Source organism: Lepisma saccharinum, chromosome 28 (assembly GCF_977018435.1).
Source record: "Lepisma saccharinum chromosome 28, izLepSacc3.1, whole genome shotgun sequence".
In the NCBI taxonomy this organism is placed as follows: domain Eukaryota; kingdom Metazoa; phylum Arthropoda; class Insecta; order Zygentoma; family Lepismatidae; genus Lepisma; species Lepisma saccharinum.
In genome coordinates this window covers 17125114-17143143 of record NC_139256.1, presented here as the reverse complement: position 1 = coordinate 17143143, position 18030 = coordinate 17125114, and the positions used below count along the sequence as shown (strand labels likewise).

Genomic DNA, 18030 nt, shown 5'->3' with positions numbered 1-18030 from the left:
TTTCAGGATTGCCAGGATAACTAGGTTCCGTGCAAGTGTTCCATGGCATTTTTATGGACCCTGTGAATGATCAAAATGCCAGAAAGTATCGACTCGTATTGGTAAATAAAAAAATGTAGCCCAGTGGTTCTCAAAATGTGTACTGTGGCACCCCATGGTTGGCTTACATATGTGCCGTGAAATGTTCCAATACTTTAACTGAAATTACAGTTATTCCAAATATGTGCTTATTTAGTACTTTTTACAGGTAAAATGTTTTTGAATTTGAAATATATGTTGTTGTTTTTTTGTTGTTTTTTTTAACTTAAGGCAAGCAACCTAACCAAGCGTTGCAAGTGTTAAATAGGCCTACATTCTGACTTGGGTGCCATGGAAAAATCTTGAAACCTTAAGGGTGCCGAGAAACCAAAACATTTGGGAACCCCTGATGTAGCCCATGCTGTCCGACATCAATACGACTAGTGCCAATATCAATACATCACCATCAACTTTGCCTACTGAACGGTGGACTCATTATGCTGTGGAGCCAATACCACTTTTAACCGATACTCTCATAGATTCTGATGCTTGAAAATTTTAATAATTAAAAGTTGTTCAAAATATTGATTAGTATTAGTGTGTGTGTATTGCACTCTCATCACATGCATCAATTTACCAAAATTTATGCCTCACAATATTCAAGAATTACATCAGAATACTAAATTACATGCCACGTACTCAAAAAAATTAAGTTTTGTTGCATAGAACTGGCACAGTATAAAAAGGAACTTTGCACGGAACGGCATTTTTGCAAAGCTCGTGAAATTCTTAAATTAAAGGAAAACTCTCTACTGCTAAATTAGATAATAAAAATTAGGAAAGATAACACAAACCTTATCAATATGTTATCATCCATTGCTTCCCTGATAGGATTATCTAATAAATGCAGTGAGACGATGTCAAAATCTTTAATGGGGGTAAGATCAGACATATACTGTATCTGAAAAACAAACGTAATTCAATTGAAAATACATTTAGTACTAAGTAAAATGAGAAAAGTGAGTAAACAAAAGCACGTGTACCTTAATAGTGTTGCAAACTTATGAAAATGAAATAATCCACATAGTCTACAAGGTGCAAAGACATTCCATTTGTCAACCGACGTGGAGTAAGCAGTGTTTCACTGATGACCTGTTGGAAGTTATTGTACGTATGTAAAAAATGAAGAAAAAAAATGTACATCTTGCCTGGTGGCAGACTTTCGGACTCGCCACCGAAGTTAATTGGCTCCAAATCCTGGCATGGGTGTTATTTGTGAGTGTCCCTTCATCAATTTTATCTGTTGATCACTTATTCTCATCGACGGGATTAGCCAAAAGTGGAAGAAAAATTACGCTAAATTTAAAAAATCAAATACAAAATTTACATCTTATCCTCCCAGGAGGTAAGATGGTTCCGTACCAAAGGATTAATTTTTTGTCTCACCTTTTACTAAAAAAAAAGAAAACCTTTGCTAGAAAGAATGTGACACATTGAGATAAATTATGTTTTAAAACCCGGGTTTCTTCATTAAATTTATTTGATATTTGAAAGTGTTACGATTTATTATTATAGATAATGAAAGTAAGCTAATACATACGATTTGATTTACTAAATTACTACTAATTATTAATTAGAGAAAAATAATGAAAATAACTAATTTGGTTTGATTGATTTTCTTTATTTTTACTTTGCCTCTTGTGACACTTTTGGCTAATTTGCGAAGATGGGGATGAGTGATGATGTGATGAATGGACATTCACAAACATCCAGGCCAGGAGTTGAACCCGGGACCCCTGGCACCATAGCGCGATGAGCTAACAACTTCATCACTGGGGCCGGCTAACTAATTTGGAATTCAAATATCACCTATCCTTGAATCGTCATAATCGTCTCGGTAACTAATGACAAATGTGCGTGCGCCAACGTGGTCGATCTACACCTCAATGACGCATATTCCAGTATCCTCCAGAGTGTACCTCAACATCTCTAAAGTTAATTCATCCAGAGCACACTCGTATGTCCTTTTCATCCCATTCAAGAATGTTGGATAATGCAGCAAAAACACCAAGGGAAACTAAAACAGCAACTTAGAAAAGCATTGTCGCTGGCAAAAAAGTGGGGAAAGAAGACTGTAAAATACAGAAATATTTTGAGGCAGTCACATTTTATTGTACACTACATATAAAATAAAATGCATATTTGGGGGGTGAATTTTTAAATGTCACATTTTTCTTCTCTCTTCTTGAGGTCTTTATTTTAAACCAACCTCACAGCCTGCCCTCACCCTCATCGTCACGACTTGCCCTCCATCACCCGAAAAAGTATTCCAGAGTGTGAGGATGTCCCCATCTGGATGGTGAACACCTCTGGATTATAGATCAGATCGGCTCCTCTGCATCCTCCCCTCCCCCCTCCATCATCACTGACAATGTGAAATCACACTATCATATGCCAACATTCGACATACCACTTCCGTTTCTGTACTTGACTTAGTGAGAAGTATTGAGGTTGGCAACAGCCTAATAACGGATTTCTTCCGCAGTATGTAGTCTGTTCTATGAAAGTACGCTAATGCAAGAAAAATGTGTAAATTACATTGGATTATACATTTTAAAATATATTTTCATTAAAGATTTGTTTATAATAATAATCCGTGATGATTGTATAAATTACAACCGACTTTAGTACAATATATGATGGGGTAGGGAGAAAGAAGAAAAGAGGGAAGGGAAGGGAAGTGGGGGAAAAAGACCTGACATTATTGTAAGTAAAGTACAGCTAATTAGATGAGTAACAACAATAGTAAACTTACCCAATTTCCTTGCAAATTCAATTTTGTTACAGTCTGTGGATTTAACTTTGGATGTGACTTGAAAGCTTGGACAATTTCTGCTAAAGTTCTTAGTTTGTTGTAAGATAAATTCAAGTCAAGAACATCAGGCATAAACATACCAAGTACATCAAGAACAGCTGTAAATATGACAGGATTGGTCAGAGGGCAGAAGAACTCGCTTGTCAAATCTGTAAGAAAATCAGAAATGTAAACATTTGTAAATTTCAGAAAACCAAGATAATCTTTTAGCAGGGGGGATGGTGTTATCTTATATTGTAAGGAACAAAAAAAGTCTAAGCAACATACAAGGTGTGGCAATAAAGTTTCTGGATTGATTTTTTTATTCATTTCAGGTCATGTCGATAACCAGGGAATGGATTTACATGTAGTAGAAATGTGCTAAATATGTAAATACATATTTAGTTATTTTCACCAAAATATGTAGTTTAATATGGACTAAAAATTTTAAAAATTTACCTTTTTAATCATGTAAGATACTACACGAGTTCCATAAAATACAATATGCTTACATTAACATTAGTTGTAAAACAACACAAAATGTGTTTTCATTTTCTGTTTCGAAAACAATGGTAACAACATTTTGTTGTACGACTTCGAACGTGAATTTCCTTCTGCTGTCTCTTAAGATGGATTTATATTAACTGAAACTGCATTCAATATCGCAAGAAGCAATGGGATTGTATTTTAAATTTGTCAGTTAGTTGCAAGATATTCACTCAACGTTTTCGATCACAAGGGAACATGTAGTTACTGCGCGAATATGGAGTATATGTTGAGAAATGTTCTGAAATATGGAAATAATATATAAAAATAACTGAAATACGTAAAATATGAGCCAAAACCTAATATATGAAAAAATATGGAATATAAAATCTGAGTTTTTCGAGTCTACATGCAATGATGATACAAAATATAACTGATTTCAGCTTCATGCATGCATATGATTTACATATAAATCTGTTCCCTGTCAATAACAAAGAGCTGGGTAGGACATTGACAGGTGGACTCTCCTCTGCCTGCAAACAAACTTTTATGGACGTGCGTGGAGCAGTCTGGCTGTAGTCTTTGTTAGAAACGAACCGTGCATGTGAGCTCCCTCGGAATCATGTTAAGTTTGAAAGTGGGAAGTCAACCACAGAAACTTGCAATTTTTTGAAAGATGTTTATGGGGATCAGTGTTAAACTCTTACAACCAAGTAGTTTAAGAAATTTTAAAGGGGGGTAGGGAAGACGTCAGGGATGACCCACGATTAGGCTGCCCTTGCTCTTCGAAGACTCAAGACAATGTCGAGAAAGTCGCTAAAATTGTTCGAGGAGTCCATCGCCTAAGCATTCTAGCAAACACGATGATCTTGGCATGAAAGAACTGTGTGCAAAAGTGGTACCAAAAATCCTCACACCCGAGCAAAAGGAACATTGAGTGAATTGTTGTGCTGACATTCTTGAAAACATCGAAAATGATCCTGACTTCCTCCAAAATGTAATTACTTGTGATTAAACTAGGATTCTGTACAACCCTGAGACTAAGCAACAATCCATGCACTGGAAGAGCACCCAATCCCCAAGAAAAAAAAAAAACCACGAATGAACAAGTCCAAACATTCAAAGTAATGATGATTGCCTTTTTCGATATCCGAGGAATTATTTACGTTGATTGGGTGCCTGAAGGTCAGACTGTCAATTAGGTGTATTATAAGAATGTTTTGGAGACCCTTTGTGAACGGGTGAGGATATGTGGAATAATGGATTCTTCATCAGGAAAATGCACTATCTGCAAAGAGGTTTTTGGTGAAACAGAACATTCCAGTGCTGGAACATACACCATACTTGCTGGACCTAACCCCATAGAAGTAAAGAAAACTTTAGCACAGATAGACTTTATCAGTATTGGATCTACACAAAAGTAGAATGCTGTGGCAGCAATACCAGCTATTCCCTTCCTCCCCCAAATCCTTGCAGGACTGAAAAAATGATTAAATATAACTGAGGAAGAACTTTCATAACTTTTGTCCTGTAGTTTCTAGTATGTTAGACATGTATCTACCTACTTGCTATGGATTTGGGGCATATTCAGCATATTTTCACGTTTTAAAATGTACAAAAAGACACTTTCTTTTACACTTGGCTATTTCCAAAGTGGATTAAATTTGCTCCTTTTTGTCTTAAAGTAGACACAAGCTTTTCTAGGTACAATGCTTTGCTGACAACAATAGACTACCACTTACATTTTAGTTGAATTTTTTTAAGTCCACTTTGTACAGATAGGCATATTGGGACTGGACCTACAGTACTTACCACTGTATCATCATCTTATTTATATTTGAACATTTGCACAAAGTAGTCGTGCTGGAACTCAGGGCTTATAAAGGTAACTAGCAAAGAAATGTGTAAAAATATTGCATTCGGAAGGTCCTACATACTGTTTAGTTCTGTCTCTTGTTTTTAATCTTTCATAAATCTTACCCATCATGGAAAAAACAATAATTAAAAACTTTATACTTGTCAAGGCATATGTATAGAAAGACATTAGTGCATTTTTTTATTTTGCATAAAATACCTAGCACATTAATAATGTTGTTTATTTATTTATTTAAAAGTGTTTTTAAACTGCCGAGAACAGCTTTTTAGCCTTAATACAGCAGTATTACATGTTACATGGTTACAAAGTTACATATTTCAAGGTATCCAAAACCGCAGTATTGGACAAGAGAGCATTTGAAAATATTTATCAAGACATAACCTAAAACTACTAGAATTTTAAAAATGCATAAAAAATATACAATTGTTACATTTCATCTATAAAACTATAAAAGAGTTCTTAAATAATTATCCTTATATATGAAGTTGAAATTGTTTTAACAACGTTATCACTATCTATCTCACAGTATTCGAATTATAGCTGTTTATGAGAAACAGAACATAATTGTTATTTTTGTAGTTCTTATCAAGACATAATAATTCGCTATTTCCTCTCAAATTGTGTGATTTCACCTTAAGCCTTATCATATGAAGGAGTTTTGGTACGATATATTTTCCCTCCAAGATTCCTTCCATATAAGATAAAATTTGCTTTTCAGCTATGACATCAAATCTGTCTATTTCTGTTAAGAGGTTTACATTGTGCACTATATTAACAAGTGCTAATAAAAAAAATGAAAGGTGCTTTACCATTATCCTTATGAAAACTCCCTAGGTGGACACTAGCCTTATTAGCAACACATCTTCTCAACACGACTGCTGTTATCTTGCGTTTCACAGCATCATTCCATTCGCATACTGGCTTGTAAATGGGAGTCACAAGGAAATTTAACTGTAATTGCAAAAACACATGAAAATTAGTACATCAGGTTAATGTAGATAAAATGATTGATTGATGTTACACTGATGTTTCTCAAAATTGGTTATTGTAATGATGTTTTGGTATTATTTAATATTGAGCTTTTAACTAAGCACAATTTTGAGCTGAATGCACAGAACATAGTAAGTGCAATATTGCTTTCAATTTTTCCTTTTGCTGCTTGCACACTTTCCCATAACAAAAGAAATGGAATCATTAATCATCACAGAAGTTCAGCATGTCCAGATATTATTCACCTCATACATGTTGCCCATAAAAAACTTTCTATGAAAGTGAAGTGGAGGTCGTTAATATTAACATGAAGAATATCTCAAAAAATTTCTTCCATGGTATCCTGTACCATCATGCATTGCGACAAAACAGTAAAAGAGTGAAAATAGCAATGGTGCGGGAAAAGGCAATGTGTGTGTGTGTTATGGATGTGGGGAAACAAAATATCATGATGCTCCTACATTTTTTTATGTGGGGTTACGTGGAGGACATCGTCTACAGCAAGAAAGTTACGGACTTGGTGGAATTGAAGCCCAGGCTCAAAGAGGCTGTGGCATCAATCACCGTGGATTTGATCCGCAACATGTGGAGTGAATTCATCAATAGACTTGATATTGTGAAAGTCACTCAGGGTGGCCATGTAGAGGTTTATTAACAATGAGAAGTATTCATAATTGGGAAAAGAGACATGGGGTAGTATATAAATACGGAGAAACTAGTACACACTTATCTGCGAAACTGTCTTTTCTTCGTTCGAAAAAGAAAAAAAAAAAGTTTCGAGGATAAGTGAGTACTAGTTTCTCCGTATTTAATAAGAAGTACCGTATTTACGCGTGTATAGTGCGTGTATAATGCACACTCTGGTTTTGGATGGATAAAAGTGACCAAAAAATTTATCTCGTATATAATGCGCAGTACAATCCAGTTTCAAGAAATGGCTTTCTTAGTTGTAGGTTGTAAATCTGTTGCTATGCTGATCAAGAGTGAATGATGTCATTCCTATTCAATTGCTCATTCCTTCTTTTTCAAAATATATACTTTCTCTTTCCGTGACTAATGTAACATTTATACAAGGCACATTCAGGACCTTCCAAATAGCAGTTAGCAGCACAAGATTTCTTCCATTAAGGAATTTACACACTCCATGTATGTCATATTATTTGGCCAGTAATACATTTTAATTTTTATTATCTTTTCCTTAAGTTTTCTTTCATCCAAAGTACCATAAAAATCGGAACGTTTCTTCATTTTTTGATGAACTTATTTCAACCGCATTTAACATAAGTGTCGTTATCTTGTATGGAATACTGTTTCCATATTCAGAAACTGCAGGATTCAAGCTTCACAACGATATACAGTTTGTAAAAAATAACTGCATCACTTAGCGTTGTGGCCAAAAAAAAAAATCTTATTTGCATCATATGAATTGTGTGATAGGGTATAACATATTTTAAATGTAACCAGGGTGTTACTGGTTATTTATTGTAACTGTTGAAACATATTTTCTACATTTGACTACAAATGAAGTATGCATAGGAGATATATATATACATATGTTACACAATATACGCTAAACAGTAATTGAGAAAACTAACGTATAGAGTTACATTTATCAAGAAAAAAGTTTCTCGTAATGTCCACGTGCATGAATAACATATTTTACCACAGATACATCATCATTTGTGAAACTGTCCCTCATTTAGTATTTTGTATGGCCTCCTTTAACCCTCCTGACAGCCTCAATACTTCTGGGCATGATGTGAACAAGATTGCTGCATGTTATAGTATCTAAATCATGGTAACAAGTGTGTACAATTGCTGCCATTAGCTGGTTTCTGTTTTCAAAGTACCTTTCTCGCAGTTTCTTGTTCATAATATGCCACAGGTTTTCGATGGGGTTTAAATCTGGTGAATTAGGAGGCCACCAGATTCTCTGTATACCCATCTGCTTAAACCAATTATTGACTGAACGAGATCGATGGCAGGTGGCATTGTCATCCTGAAAATAAAATTTGTTCAAATTTGCACCTGAAAAATAATTCCTAGCTGTGGGAATTAATTTATGATCAAGAATGTCTATGTACTTTTTGCTGTTAACAGACCTAGTACAAATTTCAATTTTCCCAACTCCTCTCGATGTGAAGCAACCCCACAACATAACACTTGCGGAGAACTTCTGTGTCTCAGATACACATTCATCAGTTAATTCCTCCCCACTACGCATCCAAAGCTTCACTTGTAACGTTTGTCCCTTTTGCGTGGGTCCAAACCTTACGTAATAAAAAATTGCTAGTCCAATTTTTAGCCATCGAGGGCGTTTTGCCTCTCGATTGCTCTCTCTGGTGCTGCCCCTGGCGGTGAATTTTTGCAGCTTATGCCTGCTCGGAAATCCCGCTGCACCAGGCAGTTCAGTTCGCCCTCAGCTTTTCTACATAGCACGCCCACTCGGAACGGCTCGCTTCCGTTGCGATCCACGTCATCTAGTCCACGCCGGCAAGAGTGTACCGATCCACGACTTGTAAAATTGACGTCTGCCACGCCGACCACTGAATGGGGAGAAGGTGATGAAACGAGTACATAGACTCTAGTGGAAGGAAGGCCATGCAACTTTACGTGATTTGAACATTCGTGGGGAGGTATGTACAACAATCTCTAGACCGTGAATATGGCAATGTGAACATATATACCCTTTTTATTCATATTTGCATAAGTGATTGGCCCTCGTGTATTTGCCTTTTTTTTTGTGAGGTGAACATTTCGTAGCGTTACAACCTAGCGTATATTTTCGTTGGCGCACGTCGGCAAGGGCAAAACAAGCAAATCGAAGCATAGAATATAAAACTAGTGTGGACTCAGAATAAATTACGCGAACCGGGCTTTTTTGTAAATCGGCGTTCGTAATAATTACAGAAACTGTGCGGGGCCATTGTTTATGAACCTTTTTGAGTAAAACGCCTGTTGGGGCAAAATTGGATTTTTGAATTGTGCAACGAACTTATAGTTCCAGGTCAAATTAGACTTTTCTCGTGCGACGTCAAACGTGGGCGCATTCGTGCTTGAATCAAAAATAACGCAAAGACATAGAATAACTACGAGCCCTTCTGTTCCTTTTGTTTGTCTTTTTCTCGTATCCCGATAATAGACATATCCGCATTGAGGTAGCACTAACGATGCATTTAGAAAAATGGGGACACAAAAAGTAAAGTATAACGAGTAAAGTAAAATAAGGGTCGTTTTGGCCTGTGTGTTCGATTGAGTAAAGATGAGTCGTACATTGTTATCCAAGCACGCGATGTGCGTTGTTTAATAGAGGTAAAACCTCTGTACGAAATATTATTATTATAGAGTAGTTGGCAAAAGATATAAGATTGTTTAAGTGGACGTGCACTTGGTAGTTTGCACTTGATTGTTAAAATTGAATGGGGGAACTGTCCGATACGTTAAATGGAGCGCTGGACGCTCGAATTGTTGATGATGAAAGTGTGTTGTTAAATTACTCATAGTAGCTACACTTTGGGTATGTTTGTATTAAATGAATGATGTACTGAATAGCAATCAAGAATACATTTGAGCTTGTTAATTAAAATTGTGTGGAATTTTAATTTCTGTCGCTGCATTCTAAACGGCAAGAATTGCGAAAATAAATAATTGGTTACAAAATAATCCATGATTTAACTAAACGAGAGAATTGGAGATAAGGCTGCAGCCTTTTGAATAATAGATATAATAGTAATAATAGAAACGAGAAATGAAATTACTTTGGAAGAATATTATAGCAATTTTACCTTTTTACAGCGAAGAAGGCAAATACTGCTATTCGCTGTTGAACCCTTTTTGAAACTTATTGTGCATGTTGTGCGACGTACGTGAGTTTCTTTGTTTTCAGGGCTCCTTCCCTATTTGTCTCGTGCTTCTTGTACTCGTCGCTCGTAAACTCTTGCGTCATTGTGCCGGAAGAACGACACAAAGAAAGGAAGTACACAACTTGTAACGTGAAGAGCGGGTCTTAAACCTTTTGAAGATGAGTCGCCGCGTAGCCGCTTCCTATTAATTACCGCGTGCAGTCTCATCAAATCCTACTCCCACGTTACAAATTTTGGTACCAGAGCATTGGTTTTTTTCGTTCCGATCAATCAATATTATACCTTTTTGTTATAATTGAAATGAAATTTTTTTTCCCCTCCCATTAATTCCCCCCCCCCCTTTCTTCTTTCTTGTCCCTTTATACAAACTTTGGCAGCACAGTTTTGGTTTCTTTTGATCCATCAATTAACTTTATATTTTTTTTTAGTAATAATTGCCCCGAAAATTTTTTACCTCCCATCCTTCACCCCCCTTTTTTTTCTTTCGTGTATTTTTTTTTCCCCATTTACAGCTTTTGCCATTTCTTTGGTTTTGGTAGCCCCCTCAATTAATCCTTGCCCTTTTTTTTTTCGATTAGTGTTTGGCTTTTCTTACTTTTCACTTGTACCGGGTGTTTACAAATTTAAGGATTTCCTTGTTCTTTTGTGATAGCAATATGACATTCGATATTCCTCCTCCCTATGCTCAGTCCCCTTTACCTCCACCCTCCCCTTCAACATTGGATTTTGTAAGTGGTCTCCTGTTACCTCAGCCACAAACGCCCGTGCGCGACCTTGTACGCTTCAATGCCTTCAAATTTCTTTTTCAAGATCTGCCAGTGTTACATGGACTAGATATCCCTCTTTTATTTACCTTTTTTCTCCGACTTCATAAGATAGTTACCTTGGAATTGCTTGACATTGAGTCGGTTTTGCTATGGGCCTTGCAGTACACCTTGACTCCCCTTAAAGAGATTTGGCTGGAAGGCCTTTTACAAAAGTTGCCTTGGAATTTATTCAAGTTAATGATATGGAATCGGTTGATTCCACATTCTTTATTGTTGCCATTTCAGAACGAGGTTTTACATCGGGTGCAGCAACCCGGTGAGAGTTTGTACTCATTCGTTCGCGACATCTATGACGCTTATCAAATTCTCCCGGTAGAATGGTCGGAGTCACAATTATTAGGTACGATTATCGAGGGTATAAATTTTCCAGCGCGTGCATTACTTTTGGGGCATTCCCGTCCTCAAACTATTGGGGATTTACTTCTTATGGCCCAAAACATTTGGCAGCCGGAATTGAAGTGGAATCTCCAACGCAAACAAAACAATGTGGACATTTTGGAACATGTGCCTTCGGTAGACGATTCTTCAGTTCCAGATATTTCGCCCCATCAACCAGTTTCTATTCCATCATGCATGCCAGCGGTAGCGTCATCAACTAGGTTGGGGCAGGATTCCAATTTACCTTTGGCTTTCGGTACAACACAGGTGGATACCCCTCCCTTTTCACTGCATGCCGAATATCCCTTTTTGTTTGAAGGTCACCCGACACCCACACTGCGGGTGCTTCTTAATCATTCTCCCGTTTTGGCATTACTTGATACCGCTTCTTCGGTATCTATAATTTCTTCTTCTTTGTTACATACTCTTAAAGGTTCCTTTCCTATTTTTTCTGACCAATCCATCGAATTGCGAGATGTTACTAACCATTCATTTTTGTTATCCTCCTTTTGTTACCTACCTTTGCGACTTGACCGACTTACTTGGAAATGGCGCTTTTGGGTGTCGGAAGCTCTCCCCTTTTCATTAATTTTGGGCACGGATTTTTTGGTCCATACCAAAGCGACCATTTCTTTTGAGACGAAACTTTTATCCTTTCCCTTTCATCAGGAGGGTGTACCTATTGCTTTCCCTGAACCTATCCAGCTACATATCTCTGAGGCCCTCCCTGGTTCCTCCTCGAGTTCGCCAGAAACTTCTCATGTGTCCGTTATTACCGATCCCCTTCCCGTTCACTTGGATAACCAATCCTTACAATCATTGTTACTTCAATTTCAGGATGTGGTTACGGAAAAGGTTGGTACTTGCACTTTGGATCCGGTTTCGATACCTGTTGTGTCAGACATCCCCTTTCGATCAAAACCCTTCCAACTTAATCCTGTTCAAACTGACATAATGAGGAAACAGATTGAAGAGTTGCAGGCTCAGCACATTATAGAGCCCTGTCGGTCAGCTTACTCCAGCCCGGCCTTTCTGGTTCCCAAAAAGAACGGTACACACCGTCTGGTATGCTCATACAAGAACCTTAACCGCCTAATAGCGTATGATCAATTTCCGCAACCGTGCATAGACTTATTGTTTCAACACCTACAATCAGCGGCAGTATTTTCTTGTTTGGATCTATGCCAATCGTTCCATCAGATACGGTTAGATGAGAGGAGTAAAGACTTGACAGCATTCGTCACTTCCTTTGGCCAGTATAGATATACTCGCGTTCCGTTTGGAATCAATCTTGGAACTCAGATATTGTCAAGGGTTCTCGATGAGGTTTTGGGAAAGTTTAAATACAAGTTCCTTTTGACCTATGCAGATGATTTATTGATATATTCACCCGATGAGTCGTCCCATATGGAACATCTTAGAGAGGTCCTTCAGGTTTTGCGATCGGCTGGTCTTACTGTCAATCCGGATAAATCTATTTGGATGGCGTCGGAGATTAAGTATCTCGGTTATATCATTCGTAAAGGCCAGATGGTTATGGATCCGGATCGGATTTCAGCTATCCAAGATATTCCCGCTCCTAAGAACCAGAAGGGTGTTTCCCAGGTCATGGGCTTACTCTCGTATTATTCCCGGTTTCTTCCCCAATTCGCTGATCGCACGTCCTTTTTAACAGATAAACGGAAGAAAGACGATACCTTTGTATGGACTCCCGATGATCAAATTCGGTTTGATAATTTGAAAGCCGCATTCATTGAACATACGGTTCTGGCCTTGCCTGATTTTACAAAGGAGTTTGTACTTCAAACGGATGCCTCAAGTTTAGCACTAGGCGCTACCTTAAACCAACGAGAACTGGATGGCTCATTGCGTCCTATTGCGTTTGCCTCGAGGAAGCGTACACCCTTGGAGCGTAAGCAATCTATATATGAAGCGGAGTGTTGCGCGGTGGTGTTTGGATTCAAGAAATTTGAAACATATTTAACCTCTAAACATTTTGTTCTCCAAACAGATAATCAGGCATTGTCTTGGCTTTTAAAACACCCTGAACAATTTGGTAAGTTTGGTCGATGGCTTTTGTATTTGTCTCGTTTCTCTTACCATGTGGAACACATTGGTTCCGCTAAAAATCCGGTGGCCGACTGTCTTTCCCGCATGCATTCTTCAGACGATTTTGCGGTGACGTCTCCGCCTTGTACCAGTTTGGCTTGTGCGGCTCCAAAATTCAATATCATTCCTTTCAATAAATCAGATATTGCGGTTCTTCAAAGTCAGGATTCAGACTTGTCACCTATTATTACGCATTTGAAGAATAATCAGCAGGTTAAACATTATCATTTACATCAGGATCTGTTGATTTGGCAGCCGCCTCGTTCTACTTCTTCTCTAGTTGTTGTTCCTCAAGTGCTTAGACATTTAATATGTCGTTATTATCACGACACCCCTGTCGGTGGTGCGCATTTGGGCGTCAATAAAACCATCAAGAAAATAGCGACGCTTTTCTGGTGGCCTACTTATCTCTCAGATATCCGGCATTATGTCCGTTCTTGTGACATTTGTCAGAGGGCCAAACTTGCTATCCGTAAGCCTCCTGGCTTATTGTCTTCTGAGGTTATACGACACCCTTGGCGACGTGTATATATCGATTTGGTTGGTCCTCTTGTTCGTTCCACTAAGGGTAATGTGTATATCTTGGTGGTGGTGGATGCCTTTTCCAAGTGGGTGTCCTTGTTTCCGCTTCGGTCGGCTACATCCCATCATATTATTGACAAGCTACGCACCTTGTTTTTATTGTTTGGTGCTCCATGTGAGTTGGTTTCGGACAATGCCTCTTATTTTCGTTCTAACCTCTTTAATAATTTTCTATTTGAGTCAAATATTCGCCATATTTACACTAGTGCTTATTATCCCAATCCTTCCTTAGCGGAGAGATTCATACGGAACCTTAAGGCTTCGTTAATTTGTTACCATTCTAAGGATAACTCCAAATGGGACACTCATCTGGAAAGCATAGCCTTTGCCTTCAATACCGCCCAGCATGATAGCACTCATACGTCTCCATCTAAAATTATTTTTGGTCGAGACATAGACGGCCCGATGAATTTTTTTTGGGAGTTACAAACTGACTCTGAATTGGCTGCTCCTCCTTCGCCGGAGCGGGCACATCGCTGGGGTGAAGCTTATCAACATCTATTAAAGTCTTGGCGCTCTCGCCAACTTAAATATGACCCCTCCAGATCCCAGGTTTCTCTGAAACCAGGAGATATGGTACTTTACCGTACCTTTCCCCATAGCAATGCCTTGCTTCGTATTTCTTCTAAACTTCAGGAGCGTTGGTCGGGTCCGGCTCAGGTGTTTAAAATGCTGGGTCCGGTTACCGTCATGTTGGTTGACCCAGATACCCAGCAAATGATCCGAAAGGTCCATGTCTCTCACGTCAAGCCATACATCATTCGGGATATGGATGTTGACCCCCAACCGGTTGATTTATCGGATACTGAGGTTGCAGTTACGCTTCAGTCTTCCCCTGAAAACGGCTCATGATTTTTTTGACATTATTAAATGGTAATGCTTATTTCTTCCAGCGTAATTCCTGCTTCTTCTCCTTACTTTGCCAGTGTATATATATTATGTTTTTTTTGTATAGTTGCAAGTGCATTATTTATATTCATGTATTAATATTTTTTAAAGATCAGTCTTTTTGTAATTATGGGTTGTTTTGTACATACCCTTGTTGAGTTATTTATTAATATTGCTGATTATGCTTTATTGAAATTTGACACACTGTTTATGTTATGTATCCCATGGTTCTCCCTCATTTTTGGCATCTTTTGTAATAGTGCTACCTTCCTGTTCCTTTTCGTAGTAATTGTCCTCCTCTCCTTTCCTATTTCTTACATCTTCCTTCTCACTTTTCTCGTTTTTGATTCTTGTATTTTTTTCTTTTTCTATGTTTTTACTTCTGCGAGGATGGAATATGCTACGCATGCGCTTTTGGAATTGACTATGTTTAACACCTTCTATTACACTCAGCGTAGCCTTATGATGCATATACACATCTGGAACGACCATGTGGGTGACATAATTCAGTGGTGTGATTGTTTTTTCTTCAACTAGTGTCCACATTGCAAGGAATCTAGGTGTATCGACCGGGAGGCGTACACGATCTCCTCTGAACTATGTGATCAACGACAACAGCAGTGCTTTTATATGGAGACTTAATTATGCTCTTTGAAATTTATCAGAGTTAATCTCTGATCTGTGTTTTGATTATGTGTATGTCATTATGGTGTATTGATACATTTTGGGGGTTTGTGTTAATAGCTGATTGTGTTTTGGACATGGTAATGTGTTGACCTATAATGGGCTTATATTGGCGCGTTTATATTCTTGGGAACAGTGCATTGCCTTTTTAGGTTAAGGGGGTTTTGTTTTTCGCTTGTTGGGGGTATTTGTAACGTTTGTCCCTTTTGCGTGGGTCCAAACCTTACGTAATAAAAAATTGCTAGTCCAATTTTTAGCCATCGAGGGCGTTTTGCCTCTCGATTGCTCTCTCTGGTGCTGCCCCTGGCGGTGAATTTTTGCAGCTTATGCCTGCTCGGAAATCCCGCTGCACCAGGCAGTTCAGTTCGCCCTCAGCTTTTCTACATAGCACGCCCACTCGGAACGGCTCGCTTCCGTTGCGATCCACGTCATCTAGTCCACGCCGGCAAGAGTGTACCGATCCACGACTTGTAAAATTGACGTCTGCCACGCCGACCACTGAATGGGGAGAAGGTGATGAAACGAGTACATAGACTCTAGTGGAAGGAAGGCCATGCAACTTTACGTGATTTGAACATTCGTGGGGAGGTATGTACAACAATCTCTAGACCGTGAATATGGCAATGTGAACATATATACCCTTTTTATTCATATTTGCATAAGTGATTGGCCCTCGTGTATTTGCCTTTTTTTTTGTGAGGTGAACATTTCGTAGCGTTACAACCTAGCGTATATTTTCGTTGGCGCACGTCGGCAAGGGCAAAACAAGCAAATCGAAGCATAGAATATAAAACTAGTGTGGACTCAGAATAAATTACGCGAACCGGGCTTTTTTGTAAATCGGCGTTCGTAATAATTACAGAAACTGTGCGGGGCCATTGTTTATGAACCTTTTTGAGTAAAACGCCTGTTGGGGCAAAATTGGATTTTTGAATTGTGCAACGAACTTATAGTTCCAGGTCAAATTAGACTTTTCTCGTGCGACGTCAAACGTGGGCGCATTCGTGCTTGAATCAAAAATAACGCAAAGACATAGAATAACTACGAGCCCTTCTGTTCCTTTTGTTTGTCTTTTTCTCGTATCCCGATAATAGACATATCCGCATTGAGGTAGCACTAACGATGCATTTAGAAAAATGGGGACACAAAAAGTAAAGTATAACGAGTAAAGTAAAATAAGGGTCGTTTTGGCCTGTGTGTTCGATTGAGTAAAGATGAGTCGTACATTGTTATCCAAGCACGCGATGTGCGTTGTTTAATAGAGGTAAAACCTCTGTACGAAATATTATTATTATAGAGTAGTTGGCAAAAGATATAAGATTGTTTAAGTGGACGTGCACTTGGTAGTTTGCACTTGATTGTTAAAATTGAATGGGGGAACTGTCCGATACGTTAAATGGAGCGCTGGACGCTCGAATTGTTGATGATGAAAGTGTGTTGTTAAATTACTCATAGTAGCTACACTTTGGGTATGTTTGTATTAAATGAATGATGTACTGAATAGCAATCAAGAATACATTTGAGCTTGTTAATTAAAATTGTGTGGAATTTTAATTTCTGTCGCTGCATTCTAAACGGCAAGAATTGCGAAAATAAATAATTGGTTACAAAATAATCCATGATTTAACTAAACGAGAGAATTGGAGATAAGGCTGCAGCCTTTTGAATAATAGATATAATAGTAATAATAGAAACGAGAAAGGAAATTACTTTGGAAGAATATTATAGCAATTTTACCTTTTTACAGCGAAGAAGGCAAATACTGCTATTCGCTGTTGAACCCTTTTTGAAACTTATTGTGCATGTTGTGCGACGTACGTGAGTTTCTTTGTTTTCAGGGCTCCTTCCCTATTTGTCTCGTGCTTCTTGTACTCGTCGCTCGTAAACTCTTGCGTCATTGTGCCGGAAGTACGACACAAAGAAAGGAAGTACACAACTTGTAACGTGAAGAGCGGGTCTTAAACCTTTTGAAGATGAGTCGCCGCGTAGCCGCTTCCTATTAATTACCGCGTGCAGTCTCATCAAATCCTACTCCCACGTTACACACTCCAGCATCGTTTCCAACAAGATTAAACTTCTTTTCGTCCGAAAAAATCACACAATCCCAGTCCTCCTCTGTCCAATCTCTGTACCTTTGCACAAATGTTTTCCTTGCATGGCTTCTTCATGTGAAATCCAAAAGACTTTAGTCTAGACACTACTGTTGAATGACTTACCTTAAAACCTGTCTCCAGTTCAATTTGTGCAGCAAGTTGACGTGAACTTATGCTTCTTTTCTGCAACGCTAATGACTTCAGTTTACGATCAACCCTCGCAGATGTTTTCTTCTTCCTTCCAAACCTGTTTCTCAAGGAACATTTTCCGAACTGTTGTTGTGTCTTAATGACTCTTGATACTGTTGACTGGTTCACGTTAACTTTTCTACCAATTTCTCGTTGACTCACCCCTTCCTTGTGTAGAGCCAAAATTTGTCCT

General features: G+C 38.3%; 1 protein-coding gene across 9 annotated transcripts in view; it reads right to left on the bottom strand.

Moving 5' to 3' along the window:
- The window catches only part of LOC145981082 (nuclear RNA export factor 1-like), an 85841-nt gene that overhangs the window by 30729 nt on the left and 37082 nt on the right, over positions 1-18030 (bottom strand). For all 9 annotated transcript variants that reach the window (XM_083114216.1, XM_083114218.1, XM_083114210.1 and 6 more), the window contains 3 exons: positions 6044-6185; positions 2834-3042; positions 873-979 (listed from right to left, as the gene is read on the bottom strand). In XM_083114216.1, coding sequence (XP_082970342.1) covers positions 873-979; positions 2834-3042; positions 6044-6185 — 458 coding nt within the window. The remainder of the gene's footprint in view (positions 1-872; positions 980-2833; positions 3043-6043; positions 6186-18030) is intronic.